The sequence below is a fragment of the Apis florea genome, unplaced genomic scaffold (assembly GCF_048593485.1).
Source record: "Apis florea isolate Af1SG1 unplaced genomic scaffold, ASM4859348v1 contig_3036_pilon, whole genome shotgun sequence".
Classification (NCBI taxonomy): Eukaryota; Metazoa; Arthropoda; class Insecta; order Hymenoptera; family Apidae; genus Apis; species Apis florea.
Genome location: NW_028256694.1, coordinates 637530 through 660164, shown reverse-complemented (window position 1 = coordinate 660164; position 22635 = coordinate 637530). Strand labels below are relative to the sequence as shown.

General features: G+C 30.1%; 1 protein-coding gene across 7 annotated transcripts in view; it reads left to right on the top strand.

Annotated features, from left to right (window-relative positions):
* The window catches only part of LOC100871306 (peroxidase), a 31822-nt gene extending 9187 nt beyond the window's left edge, over positions 1-22635 (top strand). For 3 of the 7 annotated variants that reach the window (XM_012487604.3, XM_012487600.3, XM_012487602.2), the window contains exons 2-12: positions 8810-8953; positions 10188-10506; positions 12572-12789; positions 16904-17080; positions 17175-17371; positions 17655-17838; positions 17999-18341; positions 18431-18761; positions 19000-19198; positions 19312-19417; positions 19927-22635. In XM_012487604.3, coding sequence (XP_012343058.1) covers positions 8821-8953; positions 10188-10506; positions 12572-12789; positions 16904-17080; positions 17175-17371; positions 17655-17838; positions 17999-18341; positions 18431-18761; positions 19000-19198; positions 19312-19417; positions 19927-20014 — 2295 coding nt within the window. In that variant the 5' untranslated portion in view covers positions 8810-8820 and the 3' untranslated portion in view covers positions 20015-22635. Of the gene's footprint in view, positions 1-1940; positions 2401-8809; positions 8954-10187; positions 10507-12571; positions 12790-16903; positions 17081-17174; positions 17372-17654; positions 17839-17998; positions 18342-18430; positions 18762-18999; positions 19199-19311; positions 19418-19926 lie in introns of those variants that run through there. The other 4 variants (XM_012487605.3, XM_012487601.3, XM_003694414.4 and 1 more) reach the window with 3 other exon arrangements.

Genomic DNA, 22635 nt, shown 5'->3' with positions numbered 1-22635 from the left:
TTTAATTGTTCTCATATGTAGAATAATCTCTTATCGTCATATAATTGATTCGAGAATCAGCCAATTTCACATTTCTACATGTAAAATTATTCTCTGTACAATTATTTTCAGTATACTCGCTGTATAAATTGGATATTTATAAAAATCCACGACTTGAATACTACAAATAATAATCCTATTTCGAGATATTTTTTTTTTAACAAAATTATATATTTTAAAAAATAAATAATCAAAATAATGTTTTATTAGAAACATTATTTTTTAATATATAAATACATTCATATTTTATAATTTTCAAGCAGATCAAGTAAATTTTTTTACGTAAACTGCTAAAAAAGGATTTATTATACGTTTAAATAATAAAAATATTTCCAACTAAATTGGAAAAACCATCATTTCATTTCCCTCGAAGAAAATCAATAAATAACTACATTTTCAAATTATCCGATCATAAGTTTAATTTCAATGCAATTGATATAATGACTACGTGCAAACCTGTTCCAATTTCATCGAAGCAAAAGTAATATCGATCATCTATGTTCTCATCTATTTAACAGATAAAACGTATTCGTAGATATTAAAAAAAAAAAAAAAAAAAAAAAAAAAGGAAAAAATCTAAGAAACAATTAGCATTTTTCTGGAAAATATATGAAATACGCATTTCTGAATCCTTCGGTTTAATAAACAGAAAATCATGCGACGAAGAATCGGCAGCGATAACCTGGAACACGCTTAGGGAGCTGACATGCAGCGGGGAACGAGGGGTGGGGGGCCGGGACGAGCACGTGCTCACCGAGTGATAGAAGTTTTTTTCTTCGACCGAATAAGGTGACCCTATCCTGATAGTGGGGTCCCACGAACGAAGCGAGCAAGTACGCGAGTAAGCGCGTAGAATGCGAGGAATCGTTGCCGTTGGTAAAACAAAGACGGAAAATTCGTTCTACAACGTAAGATAGCGTAAGTGGGAAAGGGATGGGGATAGCGATTGAGCGAGATGGGAATACAGGCAGGTGGGGGAAGAGCTCAAGTGTAAAAGTGGTGGGGAGCTACCTTGTGTGCCGTGCATACAAGAGAGACACAGCGATATGCAAGTGAATAAATGGAAAAGAGACACTATATGGGAAGTATACGGAATATTGTGTACGTGCAGAAGCGAGTGAGAGCGGGAGAGAAAGAATGAGAGAGAGAAAGAGAGATGTGCATTTGATCGAAAAACTGAGAGAGATACACCGGTTATGTATATTGTCAGAGAATAGAAGATATATTTCGCGAAAGCTGATAAAGTAAAGAGAGATATACAATATATATAGTTGGAAAAGAAGTATGCGGGATGCCAGAGAAGGTGAGAGTGAGACAGGCAAAGTGCATGGAACGCAGTATGAGAAAAGCAAAAAAGAAACATGAGCTGGAAGTATATGGAAATATAAACGTGTTGTAAAGTAGTTATACAACATATAAAATAATCTCACATTATTACGCATCAAGTATTAAAAGAAATATCATTTTATATAATAATTCGTACGAGGAGGATGTATCAAATAATAATAAATATACGTGGAATCTTTTTATTAATGCGTATACAGCTGCAACGTATACGCTTGAGAAGAAATACTGACTTTATCAATAAGGATCAGAAACGTTCTGTGAAGAGAAAAAAAAAAAAAAAAAGAAAGAAAGAAAGAACAAAACACCCTGTAAATATATAGATATATATATATAGTGTGTATAAAGCATTCAAGTATGATACATAGACCCGTAACTTTCAAAGAAATAAGCTCCAGAAAATACATTGCAAGAGCGTCAGAAACAACTGAGGTTCGTTCGTGTTAAACGCGAGCGACAAAGATAGAATATTACGAGAATGTGTAGGAGCTTCGGTAAATAAGCGAGCGCGAGAGAGGGGGTTGAATAGAAAAGAGAGAGAGGATAGAGAGAATTCTGTAGTCTGTAAACGCGGTGCTCGTGTTCAGTCGTCTTCAGTCCAACTTGGATACGCTCTTCGGCTCGTCCTCAGCAGCCAGTTTTCATAAGCGTATTCGCGAAATACTTTTTCCACTCCGCCGTGAGTTGCCAAAGGTGAATGCACCTGTACAAGCAGTTTCCAACGAGTATCGATTCCGACTAACGAGTTCATTAACGAAACCGGTCTAATTTATTTGAAATTCTATCAGAAGGAAAATCTTCTCCTTCTGTCTGACCAATCGTCTGAACTCGTGTGCGCGTCGAAATTAATAGAAAGATTCGTATTGGATGTGTCGATAAAACGGAAATATCGTATCTAACCGCGAACATTGCTATTCCGCTTTTGCGCGCTGAGAATGTTTCTTATTGCACCAGTGGACAATAATCGCTGGGCCTATACGATGCACGGATTGGAGAAGCCTATGGATCACGTGTCTGGTAATGTGTCTGTCTCATTATATTTTAAATATTTGCTCGTAATCAATGCCTTTTATTATCTGGTATCTTGATGTACACGTAAGGTTTTCGTGATTTTTATTATAGAAGCAAACAATTGTACATTTTGTATACACGTAAAATTTAAATATTCGAGTATATATTTTTAATTCTTTAAATAAGCAAAGTTTGTCCAAAATAAATTTTGATTTACTTTTTGTTGATTTAGTTATTGTGATTTTTTTCTAAATTTAAACATTTTTAAAAAACATTTTTAAAAGATAATCATATTATCGTAAGACGCGAGGAATAATGTTTAGCGATTTAATTTTATTTTATCCTCATGTTTTATTAGAATGTTCGGTTCCGTTAATTTAGTTGGCCTACAAAATAACAGACGCAGAAAGAAAATATCATTTTCAATATTTCAATAAAAGCGTACGGTGTTTAAAATATTTATTCTTATGATAACGACCGTTTTGTAAATTTTTGTTTTGTTGCAAATTAATACAATTTTTCTAACTTAAAATAATGAGAGTAATCTGCAATAAAATATATATTCTATCTCGATTATATATTTTAACATTGTGAAAGTTAGAAAACAGAAAATTCGAGATATCTAACATTGTATTGCAGGTATTATACTTTATTATTATTTATTATTTTTTTTTATATTGATTCTTTCATTATGATTTCTATACTCGAAGTATTTTCTCTAGTACAGTATCTTGTTACTGTTATGAAATATAGAATGTAGCTACTTATCTCTCAGAGTATTGTACTCGTTCACCTCGTACTACTGCACTGGTAGATATACGATATACCACTTGAATATATAAATTTAATATTAATGCAACTAATTTATTTCTTATTCGAAGTATAGGCATTAAAAAGAAAACAATAGTTTTCAATTCTAAGGAAGAAATTTCAATTATGTAGTAATCTGAAAAATATTAGATTTTTAATTTTTATCGTACAACTTTTTTATTCGAGTATGTTTATATATAAATAACAAGACAGACAAGTTGAAGACAATATTATGAAAGTAAATATTGAGACACACGTCCTGGGAATTCGACCGGTAATTTCAGAATCCAAACGAATTATTCTATACAACGTGTGTTCAAATTCTCATATCATACAATGGAAAAAATTGCTAAATTAAATATTAAGTCAACTTTACGAAATCTGCGGAATCAAGAGTTAAGATTGAAAGAAAGTTGACCAAATTTTTCATAGCAAAAATTGGATTGGAGTTGATTACTAACAACTTCTCGTCTCTCGTGCAAACATTACAAATGATTTAAATTATTCATATATTTGTATGAAAATGAACATGAGCTAAACTGAATTTGAAACTTCCATTGGAATTTCAAATAAAAGAAGAAAAAAAAAAAAAAAAAAATGTTAAGTACAAACAATAATATTGATTTTTCGTATCTGAAATGTTATCTAGGTCAAGATAGTATTTTTTAAAACACTTAGTCATTTATCAATATCTCGATTGCACTTATATTTATATGTATTTGATTCTATAAATTATAAACATAAAAATTTTTTAATTTTTAAAAAAGATATCAATATCAATGTATAATGCAAAATATTCTAACATTATATTCAAACATAGTATGATAGTGAATATATGTATATACAGTAGTTAGAAAGTGAATTTTCGTGTCAGAAAAAGAAATATTTTAAAATTAAAATATCTTGTCGTATTTTACCACTGTATATTATTGATTGAAAAATATGAAAAAAAAAGAAGAAGAAAAATACGCAGTAAAAAATTTAAAAAATATCTTTCTATACGATCAAATGATAAACGATAAATGAAAAAAAAAAACTCATTAAGAAACTGAAATGGAAATTTTGATATCATGATAAATTATAAGTAATAAATTATTTTTTTAAACTAATATCACGCTATAACGGTGGATTTGAATTACGGTTACTATTATTTTAGAAAACAATTTAAAAAATTGCAGCTAATTTAATATCCTAATAATAATCGTACAAGTGTTTGAATTAATAATGATGATATAATACATATTGAGAAACATTTGCCCTCCATATGCGTTGTATATTCGTTTTAGATTAATATGCATTATACAAAAGAAACGATATACAGCGTTAAAGAATAATTAATAAGTTTATATAATTACAATATATATTTGGATATTAATAATATTCTAATATCAGCATTAATAATACTATATGATATTAGTTTAAAAATTAATTTGAATTTTAATTTGAAGAAATATAATTATGTAAACTAACACTAAATTTTAATAATTTAAACAACAATTTCACTTTATAAATACTAAAAATTATTATCAAATTGTAATCTCCAATCTTTCAATTCTCAATATTTCTAATTTCAATTTCTAAACTTTTTCTGAAATATTTTACAATATAATAAAATAAAATTGAAAGATTACTCTTTATATTATTAGAGAGACCATTAAGCGTATTTCGGTTTATTAAAGTAATGATTGTAATAACCGTTGTAACTTGAGCTATATACCATGATGTAACGAAGAAGACTCATCTTCAACGTACTGATAGAGAAGAGGCGTGAAAAATGCGTATTTTATAGCAACATATGGCATCCATTTTATAAACACATATCTCGCGAGATGTGCGCGCAAAAATATCGAATCATCTGATAAAAAAGAAAAAAAAAAAAAAAAATAGAAGAACGTTGTTTGTTCTGCACAATTACATTTAAATTCGCATTTTCATTTTGCGTGATTTTTAAACAAATCACACCTCCGACACTATTTCCGTTCTCACGAATCAGGATATGTAATGAATCATTCTCGATAGACGCGACTAAATTTAAATACGATTACGCTCACTTTGTAACTTTGTTTCAAAAAATAAAAGATCTATTGTTTATGTTTGTAAAACCGAAAGATATGAAGAAAGAAGATAAGATGCAGAAGAATATTTTCATTTCTGTTAATATTTTCGATTTATATTTGTAAAAAGAGAAAACAGAAACGATTAGATAATTTTAATAGTATTTAATAGTATAAATCATGTATAGAAATTATTTTGGAAATTGATATTCTATATATATGAATTTCTCAAAATAATTTCTTCGTAAATAATTTAAAATAATATAGAATTGTGGTATAATTCCATTTTGAATTATCAATTCAACTTATATGATTGCTTATATGATTTTCAAACTTCCATTGGATTAAAAATTATGCTGAAAGCACGAGATTCTACTACTACTAGATCTTGTTAAAGAAAATGATAATGGAAAATATAGAATTGAAAGGAGGTAAGAGATCGTGAAATCAAAGCTAAGAACTGGATTATTTATTCTGGAAACTACTAAATTTAGATTTCTTATAATACTATTTCAGTAAAAGTCATTTCGGTTTTCTCAAAGAGAAATGAGATGGAAATTGGATCGTTGCCAGTTATTCTTTTACAGAATTGATACAGAATTTGTGATTCTATTCCGAACTATCTCACGAATTATCTTAGAAATGAAATAAAAAAAAAAAAAAATCGAATGTAATTTAATTCATTCATAACTATAATAGTTCTTTTCGTATGAAAAATTTATTTTCATCTATTTGTCTAAAATTATATTTTTATCTATTTCTATCTTGCTTGTTTAAATATATATAATGATGATAAAATTAAAAACTTTTATATTTATACAAATTCTAATAATTTACTATTCACCAATAGTAAAATATCGGAATAAAGTTCAATAAGATTTCTTATTTATACATCGTTACAAAAAAATGTTTGTGTATTTTCAAACGATATAACATGACATAATTTGTCATAATTAACGCATAAATCGCAATTTTTTTCTCCCTTTTACGTGTATTTCAAGCTCATATAAAGTAACTATAAATATTCTAGTGACTGCAAGTGACTTTGTGTACAGTATGAAGATCCAAGTAAAGAAAAAAAAATTTATTGATCATTTTATATTGTTCAAACATTTCTTATATCTTATAATATCTTATAACTACGTAGTTGTTGTTAATGAACTATTGTTCGATAATATTATCAACAGCGTTATTATCAGCAGTTATTATGATTCTATCTAAAGCGTTGAAAATTATACAGATATTCAATTTCAAATATTTTTAAGTATCCATATATATATATATATAAATCAACAAAAAAATTATAAGACAAGTGGAAAATAAATAGGAGAAAAAAGGCAGAGTTAAAGTCGAAGAGATATATCGTCTAATAAACGACGTATAATGAATATTGATGTATGTATACGCATACATTATAACGAAAAGTGATGCGATAGAACGAAGGCGCCATCAATTTGCAATCGTTCTTGCGTATGAAGCAAAATTAAATTAAAGTCAAGGAAGTATTAAGAACGTAGAATTTCTCGTAAACAATTGAACTACGTAATATTGAAAATCACGTGGTTATAAGAGTATGCACGAGTGTGTACTTATAAAAGAAGTTACGCGGCAAATTTCGATACAACATTTTGCTGATAATTGAAAACATGGTAAAAAACTGAATAATCCTGAAAATTGTCGTTCTTAACTATAAATGAAAAATTGTGTCTTTTTTTAAAAACAAGTATAATGAGATTTATCGATTTAATTCGTCTATTGATGAAATGAGAAGAATGTTAACAATTCAAACAACTTATTCGTTAATGGTTTTTTTTTTTGAAAATTATTTAAAAATTGCTAAAAACTAGTGAAGAACGTTGAACGCTTGAAACAATTATTTTTTTAACTTTGAAAATTAATAAATTTGTTTGCTTCTATATCCAAAGTAATATTTATTATTTAAAAATTATTATTTGAAATTACTTAATTGACATTACCAATTTTGAAATCAAATCTTACAAATATTTTGATAAGTATTAAGAAATTTGTTGGGTATTCAATAGAATTTAATAATAGAGTTTTATATGTCGCAAGAAATGTTTTTGAAATTAATACCTTATCTTTCTTTTCTATGATTTCGTCTAAATGAAAAATATAATGTTATAATCAATTAGACGAAATTACAAATAAAAAATAAGGTAATACATTATTAATGATAACAAATCTAGAAATATTTCAAAACACTATTTTTTAAATATTTAAACATTATTTCTAATCGTACGAGTAAATGAAATACGATAATAAATTATATAAAAATAAATTGTTGATGCTATGTCATTCTGATATACTTTTTTATAGCTCTTTTTCAATTCGATGAATACGTTATTATATAAATATATTATATTTCTTGCTTCATTGGTATAAAATTTAATTGTGAAAATTAAACGATTTTAAAAATCAATATTTTTCAAAAAATTTATAGACCTTTGATCTCATTTTCTCATGATAAAAATAAAAGAGATGAAATTAAAGATGGGGACAAATTTCAAATGTTTTATGTCTAACTTTGATGTGATGACATTCTCAAAAATTTATTTTCGATTTTTTAAACTTATTTCACTTATATACTTTCCTATATGTATTTCATATTAATTATAAAAGAATTATAATCTCTTTTACTGTCACGTAGTATAAGTTAAACATAAGATAAAATTAATAAAGTCATTTGACGTTGTTATTGTAAAAAATAAAATTCTATAATTATATTAATTCCGAATTAAATTTATATCGTTGATAACCTTACTATCAATGACGTCAATGTTCTTTCAAACTCCATTTCACTATCTTAAAAGTGATGTGGAATGAACAATATTCTACAATCATAATTACTAGAATAATTTGTACAATTTATTCAATTTTTGTGTTACAATAACAATTTTCAATTTCACCCAAAAAGATCTAAATACACGATCCTAAATTACATGAATCGAATATATAGGACGATCGAAAAAGAAGATATGCAATTTTGATTTAAAATGAAAATAACAAATAGAGAATGTAAATGAAGATAAATTATAAATAAATATTAATTATTTTGAAAAGTGAATTATTTACAAATAATAAACCGAATTATTTTAAATAATCGAAAATTTAAAATAAAGAATACAGAAAATATCAAGATAATAATATATCTTGATTTTATATATATGTATTCATATCCTTTCGTGTATAAGTAGACGCGATGTATCAACATCGACAAAAAAAGAAAAATCAAAGACAAAATCGAAATCTTATAAAAAGTATTCCACGTAACGGTTTCGATCAATTAATCATTACAATAAATCTCAAATCTTTTTGAATTATTGTACCAAACAAACAAAAGCACGTTTGTTACTATTAATCGAAATGACTCAACTAACCACTTCAAGGTAATAACAATTGCGTCGTAGTTTTTCGCGATAAAGGAAATTCATTTCGATTAGTTCTATAAATACGTACGAATCAATTTAGTCAAAATATTTCGATAGAAATACGCATGCTATAAAGAATTGTTTAATTGTCTTTTTGTGCAGCTGGTGGCCTAATGGCAGGTTCCGTGGCTACCTTGGCGATCCTATGGGTCTCTCTACAAACCATGGGATTCCTTGGAAATACGCATACGATCGGTGCCTATAAATTGCCAATTTCTTTGCAGAACTATCTTGCCAGTTATACAGGTAAGTTGTCCATTTTCCCTCCATTTTACGTATTATATTGTTGTTTTTCTTTTCTTTTTTTTTTTTTTTAATGAAGAAAATTTTAATCGCGAATTGCAGTGTGTTTTAGATAAGGATAAATTTTATCCTGGATTACTACTATCGATTACTATTGGACGATTATCATTGTTATATAAATATTTTATTTGTTAGAATTTGCTTATTTGTTTCGTTCTACACGTTTAATAATAAATTGCATCTTAAATGGTCCATCCAGGATCAAATACGTCATCTTTTGACAAAAATCAAATCAGTGTAAGTGAAAGTATTGTAAAAAAAAAAAAAAAAAAAGTAATGTAAAAATATGCAATTGCTTAACATTGTTTGTTGTATTTGTAAAATATTATTGAAACTATAATTATTAGAATTAGAAATGTGTTTGATAATTTTGCAACGTTCAATTGAATTTCACATTTCGAAGTGAGAGGAGGAGCACGAAGAAATGTTTACTTTTTAAATAAGATACTTTTTATCACTTTATCTATCATTTGTTTTCCTGCAATTTTCTTACTCTAAAATAGATTTATATAGTTACGATTATCAAACATCAATTTCTAATTAAAATAATTATGAAATATCTAATATTATTGATAATCATTTTATTTTTAAATGATATTTAAATGAAATAAATAACGAACACAATTGTGACAAATGCTGTTTTACAAATTGTGTTCGCATCTTTTCTAGAATTTGAAATTCTATCAAACTATGTAAAAAAAAATTTTTAATACTCGTATTTTAATTATACTTCAAAATACTCATAACGACAATAATATAATTCTATAATACAATCCTATCTGAATACAGAAACAAACGTTAAAAACAAGAATACAATATTTTTTTCAATAAAAGATTCTTTTCATCAACATTTATCTCTTCCACGTTACGCGTTGTTACATTAAATAATACACTACTTAGCCACAAACAATAATTATCCGTTAGATAAAACTTACGCAAAATTGGAGAAGATACATTATCTTGCACGTAAACACAATTTAGAAACGTTACCAGTTCTGCAAGAAATAGAAAAAAATAATTATACGTACTTTTCCTCCACGATATATCTTTGTGCCTCGAAACGACAAATTGTTTTGAACAACAATTTCGTAGAGAAAGAGAAACGAAACTTAAAATAGGATACCGCGTACAATCCGGTTGAATTGATTGAATTCCTTTTTTACCGACGTTTTTAAAGGTATCCTTTCAGGTTTGCCGATGACAAACTACCCTTACGAGGGCGGCGTCGTAGACACGGGTCGTACCCATAATCGGCGTTACCCTCACATTGACGAAGCGGTCTTGAACAACTCGATCAGTTTCGCGCAAAGCTTGGTCGATCGTATGAGCACCCTCGAAAGGAATATCGCGAATGCTGGCGTCGAATTGATGGCTCACACGCCGGCTGGAAAACAATTCCTTGATTCATATCCTTCCGAGGATGCTTTCGAGAGAGGCCTCGACGCCATAGTGGCGATGAAAGCTTCGTCCTATCTCCTTCATCAGAGCTGTCACAGGTAACCTTATATACCTCTTAGGTCGAAACTCTCAGTTTCGACTGAGACACATATGTCTATACAGGATGTTTCCTTACTGGTGAATGTCGCCTTAGGGATTAATTCAGCGTTTAAACGTAATTTATCGCAATCTATCTTCTTTCGCCCGATAAGATTTACGGGTTGCTTATTTTCCAGTCGAGTCGATTCAACTCGATTATTTTGAACATCGATAATGGGAATTGTAAAGAGTTATCAATATATCGATATATTATGTTGTAGTTACTTTTGAACGCTGAATCTTTCTTTAAAGTGGAAAGTTCGTTAAAAAAAAAAAAAAGAAAGAAACATCGTATTTAATATATATCATCTGGAGGAAATTGTGCAAAAGGAAGATTCTTTTTTTTAAAAAGGGAGAATTTCATATTACTTGAACACTTGATGTTGATTGAATTGAATTTCACTCTATATTAACATTCATCTATATGTTCTCATCTAATTCTATTCGATATACGGATCTTCTATATGAAATGCATAATAAAAAAAAAATATATATATATATATTTTATAAAAGTTTACAATGGGAAAAATTCAATACACCGAAATAATTTTTCGTTATCGATTATCTACTTGGAGTAAATAAATAAGCACTTTTTGTTGTTTCTATTTATCTTGAACGAATCATGATACGATAATATTAAATATTATCATTATTTTGATTATTTATCTAAAAGGTTATGAAATGGTGCAATATTAAAAATTCGAAATCTTATTCTTCGATTGAGATAATTTAGATTTATAGATATTTCATTACAATTTCAATACTAAAAACTATTATCTTATAATATCTATTTGTCGTTTAAACTTTCAACGAAAGTTTTTGCTGTGTTCGCAAAATATCGATTGAATTTATTTTATTGTAATGCTCCGCTTATAACATCGAACTAATAGAAAAATGCCTTTTTGCACAATGAGCAGTTCATTAAAAGAATTGTTTCCTACTGGGATATCAAAAGATGGTTATAACATTGTCATTTGTTTAATTAAAATATAATATATAATTATATTTTATTTATTGCAAATATAAATACAAGTATGGACGAGATAAAAATAAATAAGATTTGTAAAATATTTCGAAACCATCTTCTGAAAAAAACACCTAATAGTGCTTCATTCTCTAAGATGTAAAATATTACTTCTATATTCTAAAATTCACTAACCATAATTCTTCTTCAAAATTTTTAATTGAATATTGACATTCTACATTCAATCATTTATCATCTCCTGTTTATTTTTAATTTCCACGTTATACTATTTTATAAATTTATATATAAATGATCCTCGTACGTCATCTTTACACGATGATGAATGATTTTGTGTTTTAAAATTATGGAGAACATTCCTTGTGAAATTAACTAACTTTACGTAAAATAAGACTTTACATTTAAAAATTTTATGAAACTAAATATCATTGTACATTTCATAAAATTTTTTACACGTTGCTTCAAATATCTCGAATAAAAATAAGAAGGAAATTATTATTATTTTCAAATTAAAAAAAAAAAAAAACAATGTAAAAGTAAAGGTAATGTATGCAATCGTATTTAAAAAAATACAAATTAAAATTTTTATACTCTATACTCCTATCTAATTTCTAGCATATAATTCAAACGTCGTTGATAAAACACTTCAAGAGTGTTAAAAAATTTATCGTTCCTGTCACAATCAGCGTTACATATTCTTATAACCTTTTTGTTTCATTATTAAGCATTCAATATTATCAAATAGCAATAATAAAAATTATTGCCACTTCGAATACAATATCACGCTTAACTAAACAAATCGATTACACAAATTACTCTTGCAAAAACTTATCGTGATAGATCCATCTTTGAATTTATACAGAAGCACAAAATCTTTTCTTACCCTCCCCCAAATTGACAGCCTTAATGACAATAATACCCCATATATATATTCGTATGGTAGCATGTTGTCACCAATAAATATAGCCAAATACGTGGACGCCTACATTTACAATCGTGGTCGCGATACGTGTAACAAATGGACCGATCGATATTTGTTACAGATTCGGCCTGGACAAAGACGATTGCGCTCGTTTCATATCAACCTTGTCGCTGGAGGGGACCCCGTTGAACTCAGCCTGTCCGTCATCGCGACACAAGGGCTGCAACTCTCTGGCCAAGTACCGAAACATCGACGGCAGTTGCAATAATGTCCAAAATCCAAGCTGGGGTAGTGCGATGACCGCGTACACCAGAATTCTCTTCCCCCAGTACTTCGACGGTAAGGATGTTTCCTACCGTGTGACGATCAGCAAAAAAAAAAAAAAAAAAAAAAAAAAAAAAAGACTTGTCTACCATATTTCGCTACAATCGTCGCCCGTTTTTAGAAAAATTCGCGAAAAAATATTCCTACGGTATGCTCGAATCATTATCTCGTTCCTCGCTGGGCACACACTTTGAATCGGTTTTTTCTCACTCGTTAGCGTAACGCGATACGCGTCGTTTCCAGTGTTTTAACGCTCGTTCACGGAACCATCGGACTTTCGAACGGACGCAAGAAACGGAAGTAAACGGAAAGAAGAATATATCGACATATATTTGTTATTTGTGTGGAATAATAATCGTTCAATTATTTGCAGCCTCTGAACGCTTGGCGCTTCCTTCTTCTCCTTCTTCTCACGTATCCGTCCTCTGACACTCCTCTTGTCGTCTGATCGTTTCTTCCTTTTTTTTTTTCTCTTGTCGTTGTAATCACCGACGATGTTGGATTTCTTCTCGAAGGGGATGATTTCGTTTCTTTTCTTTTAATTTAAATACGATTTAGATCACGGCCGATGATCCAAGGATACTTTCGATCACGTTCATCGAATTATACATGCGATTTCCTCGGTTGTTTTGTTAAAGGAAAGAAGAGATTTGTTTGCATCTATATTCTTATGGGATATAAGGATGTGTTTTCCATCCGTGATGTGGAGATGGTGCACGTTTGACAAATTTCTGTCTATTCTAATTCCGATTTCTGAGAGAAGAGACTGATAATTTTTTGGTTGTTGTATTATTAATACCATATACGGGGTGTCCTAGAAACGTGTGTCTTAATACTTTCGATAAATATACACGTTAATTCGTCAAGTAATATTCTGCAAATGCTAGCAAACAAATTGAACATGGATTATCCTTTTGGATTTAAAATTTATGAAAGGAATTGCAGCTGAATGATGAAAAATCGTTTTTACGATTAATTCATATTTTATTCATATGTCATCCATGAAACGCACTTGTCTGTTTTTATACATTTGAATAAAGTCTTCTCATACAGAACGTTTCACAGAATGTTTAAATGAAAAAATCTTCAATATTCAATTATTAATAACATCGAGGATATTTGAAACAAAAGTGTTAGATATATCGGATATTTGGATAAATTAATTTATAATTCGTCACACATTTTTTTATAAACATTATTAAATTTTTACCACAACATTCTTTTATATATATTTATATATATTTTCTACATATTCTTACAAAAAAATTTAATCGCGTCAACGATTTCACAAATATGAACCAATTATTGCATACATCGATTTAAATGAAACATTGCGTATGATCTTTGGTTTCTCTAGAATTCTTCGAACAACAAGATAAGAACAGATTTTTGGAACGCATTTGATAAAACTTAGATGTATATATATATATATCATTATTGAATGATATTCTATTTTTTTTTTATGATATTCTCCTTCAATAATAAATTTTTATACTTAAATTATAAAACATGTGAAAAATTTAAGACAAGCTAAATGATTCCAAATATTTCTGACTCACACGCCTGCATACGTGTATGCTTCTAAATAACTAATAATATTACTGAAACGATAAATAGTACGATAAATTTTTTTTTTTTTTTGTTTTTAAATGAAGATTTAAGTACTTCGTGTCTCGTATGTAAAGCAGTCTAATGTATTTATGCAGAATAATTCAAGGACATTACTCATACACATTTCTATGCATACAAGTGATTCTAATTTTATTTTATACGATTTCTAATTATTTTACTTTTTACATAATCGAGAATTGAATTAAAAATTGAAACTTCAAATATCATACGAATTATTATTTTTATTAATTCTAGGACACCCTGTAACTTACACCGTATTTTGTTATACACAATTCTCACGATGAATTAAAAATAAAAAATCCTTCGATTCCAACTCTATCCGATCGCAGGTTTATTCGATTATTTTCTTATCTTTCATCACGTTTTTCCTTCCATAAATCGTTCAAAATTCTCGTTCGATTCGCCAACAACATATGGCAAGTTATCCGTCGATCACTCGGATGCATTTTTAAAATTCCTCGCCTCATTCGTCGGCCGTTGAGATATTTATAACAAAATCCGCAAAATTTCGATAAAAACTTGCTCGAACAAAGCAAGATTCTTTCATATTCATGATTCGATATTCGTCATTACGGTGGTGGTATATCGCGAGTTACCAGCCTCGACCTACTAACCCACCTACTCCTCATATCGACACCTTGCAAAAGTATATACCATCACACACGACACGCATATCACACACAACAGACGCAAAGCCAAAAGAATATACATGTGTGTACACATATATATAACAGTTCAAAGATATTTAGCATCATCACTTTTAATATTTAAAAAAAAAAAAAAAAAAAACCGAGCAAACAATTTATTACGTTCAATATAGATTTGCCAAAGATTTTCTTCCATTCTATCGATTTATCTTTCACTTCGTTTGATAATTATATATCTCTATAGTTTTTAATTCGAAATTGATACGTCTTTCTGCGATTAATTTTTCCATTGTATTCACAATTTTAATTAATACCTTTTCTTTTTATCATAACAGTGAGCACACGTTTTTCCTTTATTCAAAAAATTTCTATACTGTTTTATTATTAAATAGACGCAATTTCGACGAATAATTATTACACCCTATCCGTGTTACGTGCACACATACAAAAAAAAAAAAAAACGAACACACTGTCTTATCCTTGGGCGCTAATGGACAAGAAAGAAAGAAAGAAAGAAAGAAAGAAAAAAAAAAAACACACGTTCGTCGATTGGCTTAACAAATTATATTCTGTGATTTGCATTACAGTTGTTGTGCGATAAGGCACATAAGAGCATAAAATGCCTGAGTGTAGCAGTGAATAATACTGCCTACAATAGGGTGCCCCGGTCGGGAGATTCTATCCAGCAGTAGAATGTGTATGTAAACTAATTCGGATATATCTAATAATGTATCATATTTATTATATTGTAACACTAGTTTCAAATATTTTTTCTGTTGATTGCGGTACACGGGTCTCGTTAAAGGTGTCCGAGGCAGGCGAATGAAAATTGGGAGTATCATCCGCGCCCTTCCCATTATTATCTTTTTCTCAATTTTATCGTTTCTCTCGAGATCTTGAATCAAATTGAAATTAAAGTTTTTCTCTTATATTTATACAACACGAGATTATCATCTCCCAATTCGACTTTCTCACTTGGGCACCTTCATCAGCCACCTAGTCTAAGTCACTCGATCCCTTCTGTAAGCGTTCTCGACGTGATTGTTTTACCTTTTTTTTTTTTTTTTTTTTTTTATTTAAAGGCAACGAACAAGCACTCGTTGTGTCGCGCCAAATTAGAAAATGGAAAATCACCGATCATCGAGTGAATACACGAATGTGAGTAATTAAAAAAGAAAGAAAGAAAGAAAGATAATATCTCTGTTCTCAGCGTCGATAACGCATCAGAATATCACGTCAAACAAAAAATAAGTAGAAGACAAGTATTTTGTACTGCTCTGCAGCGCGAGAGTCGTCGTTTCTCGATCGATTCAGAGGTCAATCGGCGTTGTTCAGAATCCGAGAGGAAAAGAAAAGAAATTTTAATTCGTATTCGAAGAGCAGATCGTCGTTTCTAAAATTCAATCTCGAAAATACGATGATCGTCCACTGATTGGTCTCTGATGAATTGAACGGTCGCGTGCTGAGGCAGGTTTTGTAGGAGTAGGAGTAGAACGAGTTTCGTATTGCAGGGAATGGAACCTCGATTTCAATTGTTCAGAATCGCGAACTGTTGCTCGCTCTCGCGCTGCACGAACATTATTTTTCACACGTATACAGCGGAAGATTTTGTCGAAATCGGAGTAATAATAATAATGATCCATTTCCATTCTTCGAAAACTTTTCCTCGATCCGAGTTTCAACGGTTATAATACATCGGTATATTATACGAATTATTCGTTTGATCGACAAATTTCCGATAAAAATCAATCCAATTTTTTCGTTTCAATTCGAACGTAGCGTGATATTACTCCGATTTGGCGACGCGTCGCGAGATAATGCACGAGCCTAATGCTTTATTTGGCGATCAGGAATCCAAGAGCCGAGACGCATGGGGCACACGAGAAAGCCGCTACCAGGCGCAAGAAGCATAAGCGTGGCTGTGTCGACGCCCAACGATCAGTCGGATGTCAGCAGAACATTGACAGTGATGCAGTGGGGTCAGTTCATTGCAAACGACATTTCTTACACCCCGATGCGCAAAATGGGTAAGCGAAACGAATAATTGATAATATAAAATTCATTTGTAATCGATATCTACTTGTATCGATTGCAAATATTGATAAATTATTACGTTTACAGTGTCGACGGGAAAACCAATCTCGTGCTGTCGATCAGACGGGAACACTTTATCTCCTAGATACGTGCATCCTGATTGTTCCGTAATTATGGTACCTGATCGAGATCCTATTTACGGCCAGCATTACGTACGATGCATGAATTACGTGCGATCGTTGCCGGTTCTTAAGGCAGAATGCACATTTGGACCCGCGGAACAGGTTATTTGTAACTCTCTTTATTATATACATCGAATAAATTCTTATCATTGGAATCCATTTAACGAATAATCGTTCCTTCGTAATTCGTAAATCTCGTTATTTTTATTAATTAAAATATGCTTACGTTAAACGCAGCGTTTTGAAGCTGGATAACGAAATAATTGTATTTTCGTTGTTTCATATTAAATATCTTGAAAATTGATAATATACGATAATAATGAAATATCGCGTATATTAGAATTATTAGACCAGGATCAAGTATATTTTTCTCGTCGTCTAACAGATGAATCAAGCGAGCCACTTTTTGGATGGTTCAGCGATCTATGGTTCTACAGTGAAGAAATCTCGTCAACTCCGTGAGTTCGAAGGAGGTCGTTTACGAGTCCACAAGGAGAATAATCACGAATTCTTGCCAATCGGGGAGGATGAAATCTCGTCCGCGTGTGCGAAAAATTGTTACAATTCTGGCAAGTGTTTTAATTAATAAATATCGTTCATCTTTTGTAAAATGATGAACATTTAATTAAATTAAAAGACACCTTCTTACATTTGGCCTTTCCACATTTACTTCGGTTCAAAAGTTTCTATTTATATAAATTTCATCGAACGTATCTCTCAATTACTTAGGCGATTATCGTGTAAATACGCATCCACAACTGGCCGTGATACACACAATCTGGCATCGCGAGCACAACAGAATAGCTGACAAACTTGCCGAGCTGAATCCTAACTGGTCAGACGAGACGCTGTTTCAAGAAGCCAGGCGTATAGTGATTGCTGAAATTCAGCACATCACGTACAAAGAGTGGCTACCTATATTGCTGGGCAAAAGGTACACGCGTGCCGTTGGTCTCACCGTTGGAAATAGCTACAGTCGTAACTATAATTCCGAGGATGATCCAGCGATCAGCAACGAGGTCGCGACGGCAGCTCTCCGCTTCCTCACCTCTTTGATGCAAGGGAAAATAAGGTATTTTTAATTTCGAGGATATATATTTTCTTTAATCTTTTTGTCGACCATTATTTTAATTTTGTAATCATGTATTTTTTGTGTTACAGTTTGACAGACGACAAACGCCAGATCAACAAAACAGTTTCTTTGGCAGAATACTTCTTCAAACCGGTTATAATCGAATCTGACGAAGTGTTCGACGGTTTATTACGTGGAATGGCTACTCAGACCAGCCAGAAAATGGACGTAAGCATAATCGAAGACGTAACGAGCAAATTATTCGCGGCGAGCCAGGATAGCTTGGGCCTGGATGCCATCAGCTTGGACATTCAACGTGGCCGTGATCACGGCTTGCCCGGTTACAATCATTACAGAAAATATTGTGGCCTTCCCGCTGCGAACAGCTTCGATGATTTCTTAGATCACATTCCAATGGAGGTAAAATCGTTCTAATAATAAAATGATATTTTGTTATCAAAACGTATTTTTCGTATCCCAAGAGATTTTCAATCGAAAAAATATCGATTTGCAATTATTAATTAGTTATCAGAGAATTAATCCAAATCGAAAAGTTGAAAATGAGAAAAGGGGATATTTCCAAAAATTATTCTTGAAAAACGAAATACACGCGGTTATTTTTATTATATTCTAAAATATAATCGCGCAATATCAACAGATGACGAAGAAATTACGCGCACTTTACGCTCATCCCGATGACGTAGACCTTATTATCGGAGGTATGGCCGAGAGACCGGTGGATGATGGACTATTGGGCCCCACCTTCCGCTGTTTAATATTTGAACAGTTTTCAAGAACTCGTCGCACCGACAGATATTTCTATGATTCCGCGTATCAGCCACATCCCTTCACACCTGGTAAGAGAGTGAATGCATTTTGATCGCAAAGAAATGACCGCGAGATTTATTAATGCCATTCCCGGAAAATGGAAATTCGGTATAAATTGAAATTCTTGAAAACTTTGTTACAGAGCAATTGGCACAAATACGCAATGTAACGTTGGCAAGAATATTTTGCGACAATGGTAACAATATTATCCGAATGCAACCGAATGTATTTCTCCGGCCACAAGCAGAGTAAGTTGATATTCTATCCACAATTGTTTTATCGTTAGAAAACTCTCGTGTAAACAAACGACTCTTGAGTTTTATACTCTTTATACTCGATTCATTCGTCTATATCTATTTTTTTTTAAATATCTCTTACAAATTACACGTACTTATAACGATTATGAGAAAAAGCGATAAAAGTCTCATATTGTGTCTCATTTGTATGTGTAAATAGATATTTATAGTAGAATTATATATATATATATATATATAGAATCATATTCTAAGATCGTTAGCCGCACGTGTTCGAAAAATGTCACTTGAAACATTTTAAGAGCTCGAAGCTATATTTCTTTCTATGAAATGTGATCCAACACTTGATACTTTAATTTACTACCTTGCTTACACTATCATTATTTTAATTGTTTTTTTTTCCCCTATCAAATTTCATACAAAATCCTATAAATATAAAAAAAAAAAAAAAAAAAAAAACTAAAATTAAACGCGTTCCTTCTAATCTTTCTTTCTTTTACCAGAAACGAGTTGAGGTCCTGTACAATGTTCGAAGCTATTCCAAGTGTGGATTTATTCGCTTGGGCAGAAAGGGCCAAGGCTTATCGTTGAACTTCCTCTTTAATTGGCTGGTCACATTGCCGCATCGGTTTGCCCGGGTCGCAGGACGGGCATGATATAGAGATAACAAGACGATGATCGATTTTGGCATAAAATATCTGCCAAACTTTGACACGTAATCGATGAAGATTTTATCGAAGAACCGCGTGCGATCGAATGACCAACTAAACGGGCACGATGAAGGGAAATAAGACAATTTAATAGTATATATATATATATAAATATGCTACTCGAAAAACAAATTAAAAAGTAATAATAAAAAATAAAAAAAAAAAAAAGAGGTGCATTCAAGACACGTGACTAGTCGATTAAAACGAGCATGCTACGGGGCTATGCTACGAGAAATTATATTATTTTAAGAGAAAGGGGAGGAGAAAAAAAAAAGAAAAAAAAAAAAAAGAAAAAAAAAAAAAAAGAAAAAAAGAACGAGTGTTGTGTTCAATAGATGGAGATTCGATTTCAAAGAGACATTTAGATCTTACGGAAAATTTTTCTATTAGAATAATTTAAGAATAATATGAACTCATATGAGAATGCACGCGAGAGTGAGAAGCTAGATACGCTAATTTCTTTAATCCTACGCTTAAAGTATATGTTTGTTTCCCTTTGCAACGAGCATTCAATAGATCATGCTATCCAACGAGATCATTTAGAATTTTTATTTTATTGATTCGCCATGTTTTTTTCTTCTACTCATTTCATATACTCTATTTAGAATCTATTGAAAAGAGATCTTTTTATTTCGTTTCATTCTTTTTCATATATATATTTATATATATTCTCGTGAGCTAAATGGAGTTTATTTTTGTATCTGAAAATTATTACGATATAAGAGAACATGATATTTTGGATGCCCTATAAAGTATGCAAGTGAATGCATGAACGAGTCGTCTTTTTGGTTATTGTACTTTTTAATCCATTGTGATTTAACGATTCTTTTTTTTTTTTTTTTAATTATTTTAATTAATATATTGAAAATACATTAAAGTTGTAATCTTGTACAACATTTCAAACTTTTGGTATATCAATTTTCTTTATAGAAATAATCTTATTTTTTTTATAAACTGCATTCTTTGTTTTATACGAGCACAATATATAATTATAAAAACTTTAAATTAATTATAATCAATTTGAATTTTGTTAATCAGTGCTCATTAATTAACATATACGTATATATGTTTTGTACTGCTCATCTTCCAATTTTTAGAAAATTGTATTTCTTGGAAAATTTATATACATATTATTGTAAAACATATTCCCATTTTTCATACTCGTACAAAGTATAGCAATATAACTATTCACATACATATCAATATTTCCAATCTTTTATTAAGCTCTCTATATAATATAATAAGCAATATCTTATTTTTCATCTTAATTTTAATAAGTTTAATTTCATTGTATCCAAATAGTTTCCAAGAAATTATGATGCAAACAAAAAAGAAAAATACAATGAGAAATCACAATGGATTAATACAATAAGAAAATGACTCGAGTGTATTAAATCAAATAATACGAATAATTTCGAATTAAGTGAAGCAATGAATTGAAGAAGTAGAAAGTCAAAATGAGAATTCAAACGAGCAATAAGTTTTGAGAAAATGATCGATATTGTAACAGATAAATTTAATAATCTTTGTACTACGTAAATATTGGATGAAGAAATGCTTCAGAAGATTTTATCATATCCTATAATAATAAGGTTAAAAAAGAACAAGAAGAAAATTTTTAAAAGGAGCAATATTTTTTTAATCACCGGAATATGATCTTTGCTCATACGAAATGAAACGAAATTTTAGGATTTTATATAATATTTTTTAAGGAAATATAACTAAGATGTGGTTATAAAAATAATCTAATCAAATTTTTTAGTTAACACGTGTATATATTTTAATTACATTCACTTTTATCATTTTCACCACTATATTGTCTTTAACTATGTATCTTTGTTTAAAATATATACAGAATAGAGAAAAATATTGAAAGAAGAATTGCTGTAGAATCAGCTGTATGTTAGGATTACTGTAGAATTCTTCATTCAAGGCGATACACGAAAACTGTTGAATATCGATTGTTATAGGAAAGAGTTAAGTTCGATCGAGCAAAAGTAAGATCCAAAATCAAAATGAGGAATTTATAATTATAATCAACGTAACAAATCAAATGAATGAAAACAAACAAAGATAAAGACTTTTTAACCCAAAAATACATCTATCTATCTATCTATCTATCTATTAAAACCTTCCACTTTCGCTCGATCAAATACAATAACTCTTAATATTCTCAACGACTGCCACTTAGAAGCACACGCGTTTTTTGAATTTGTTTAGAATATTTTTTTTCTTTTCGTTCTTGTTAATAACTCAAATTTTTAACAAAACTCTGATCAGCGTTTAAGTTGATTTGCATGACTGTAACGACTGAAATATTTTTAGGAGTATATGGAGTATGACTGATTAGTTTTTAAATAAAGAGTAATATTGTTGAACGTTTTATACGTGATTAGGATTAATTGTACTTAAGATATCCAATCCAAACTTCAATAATACTAAGATTGAAGATTGGATTAATCGTATTACGAAATTAGAAAAATAAAGATCTAATCAATGATA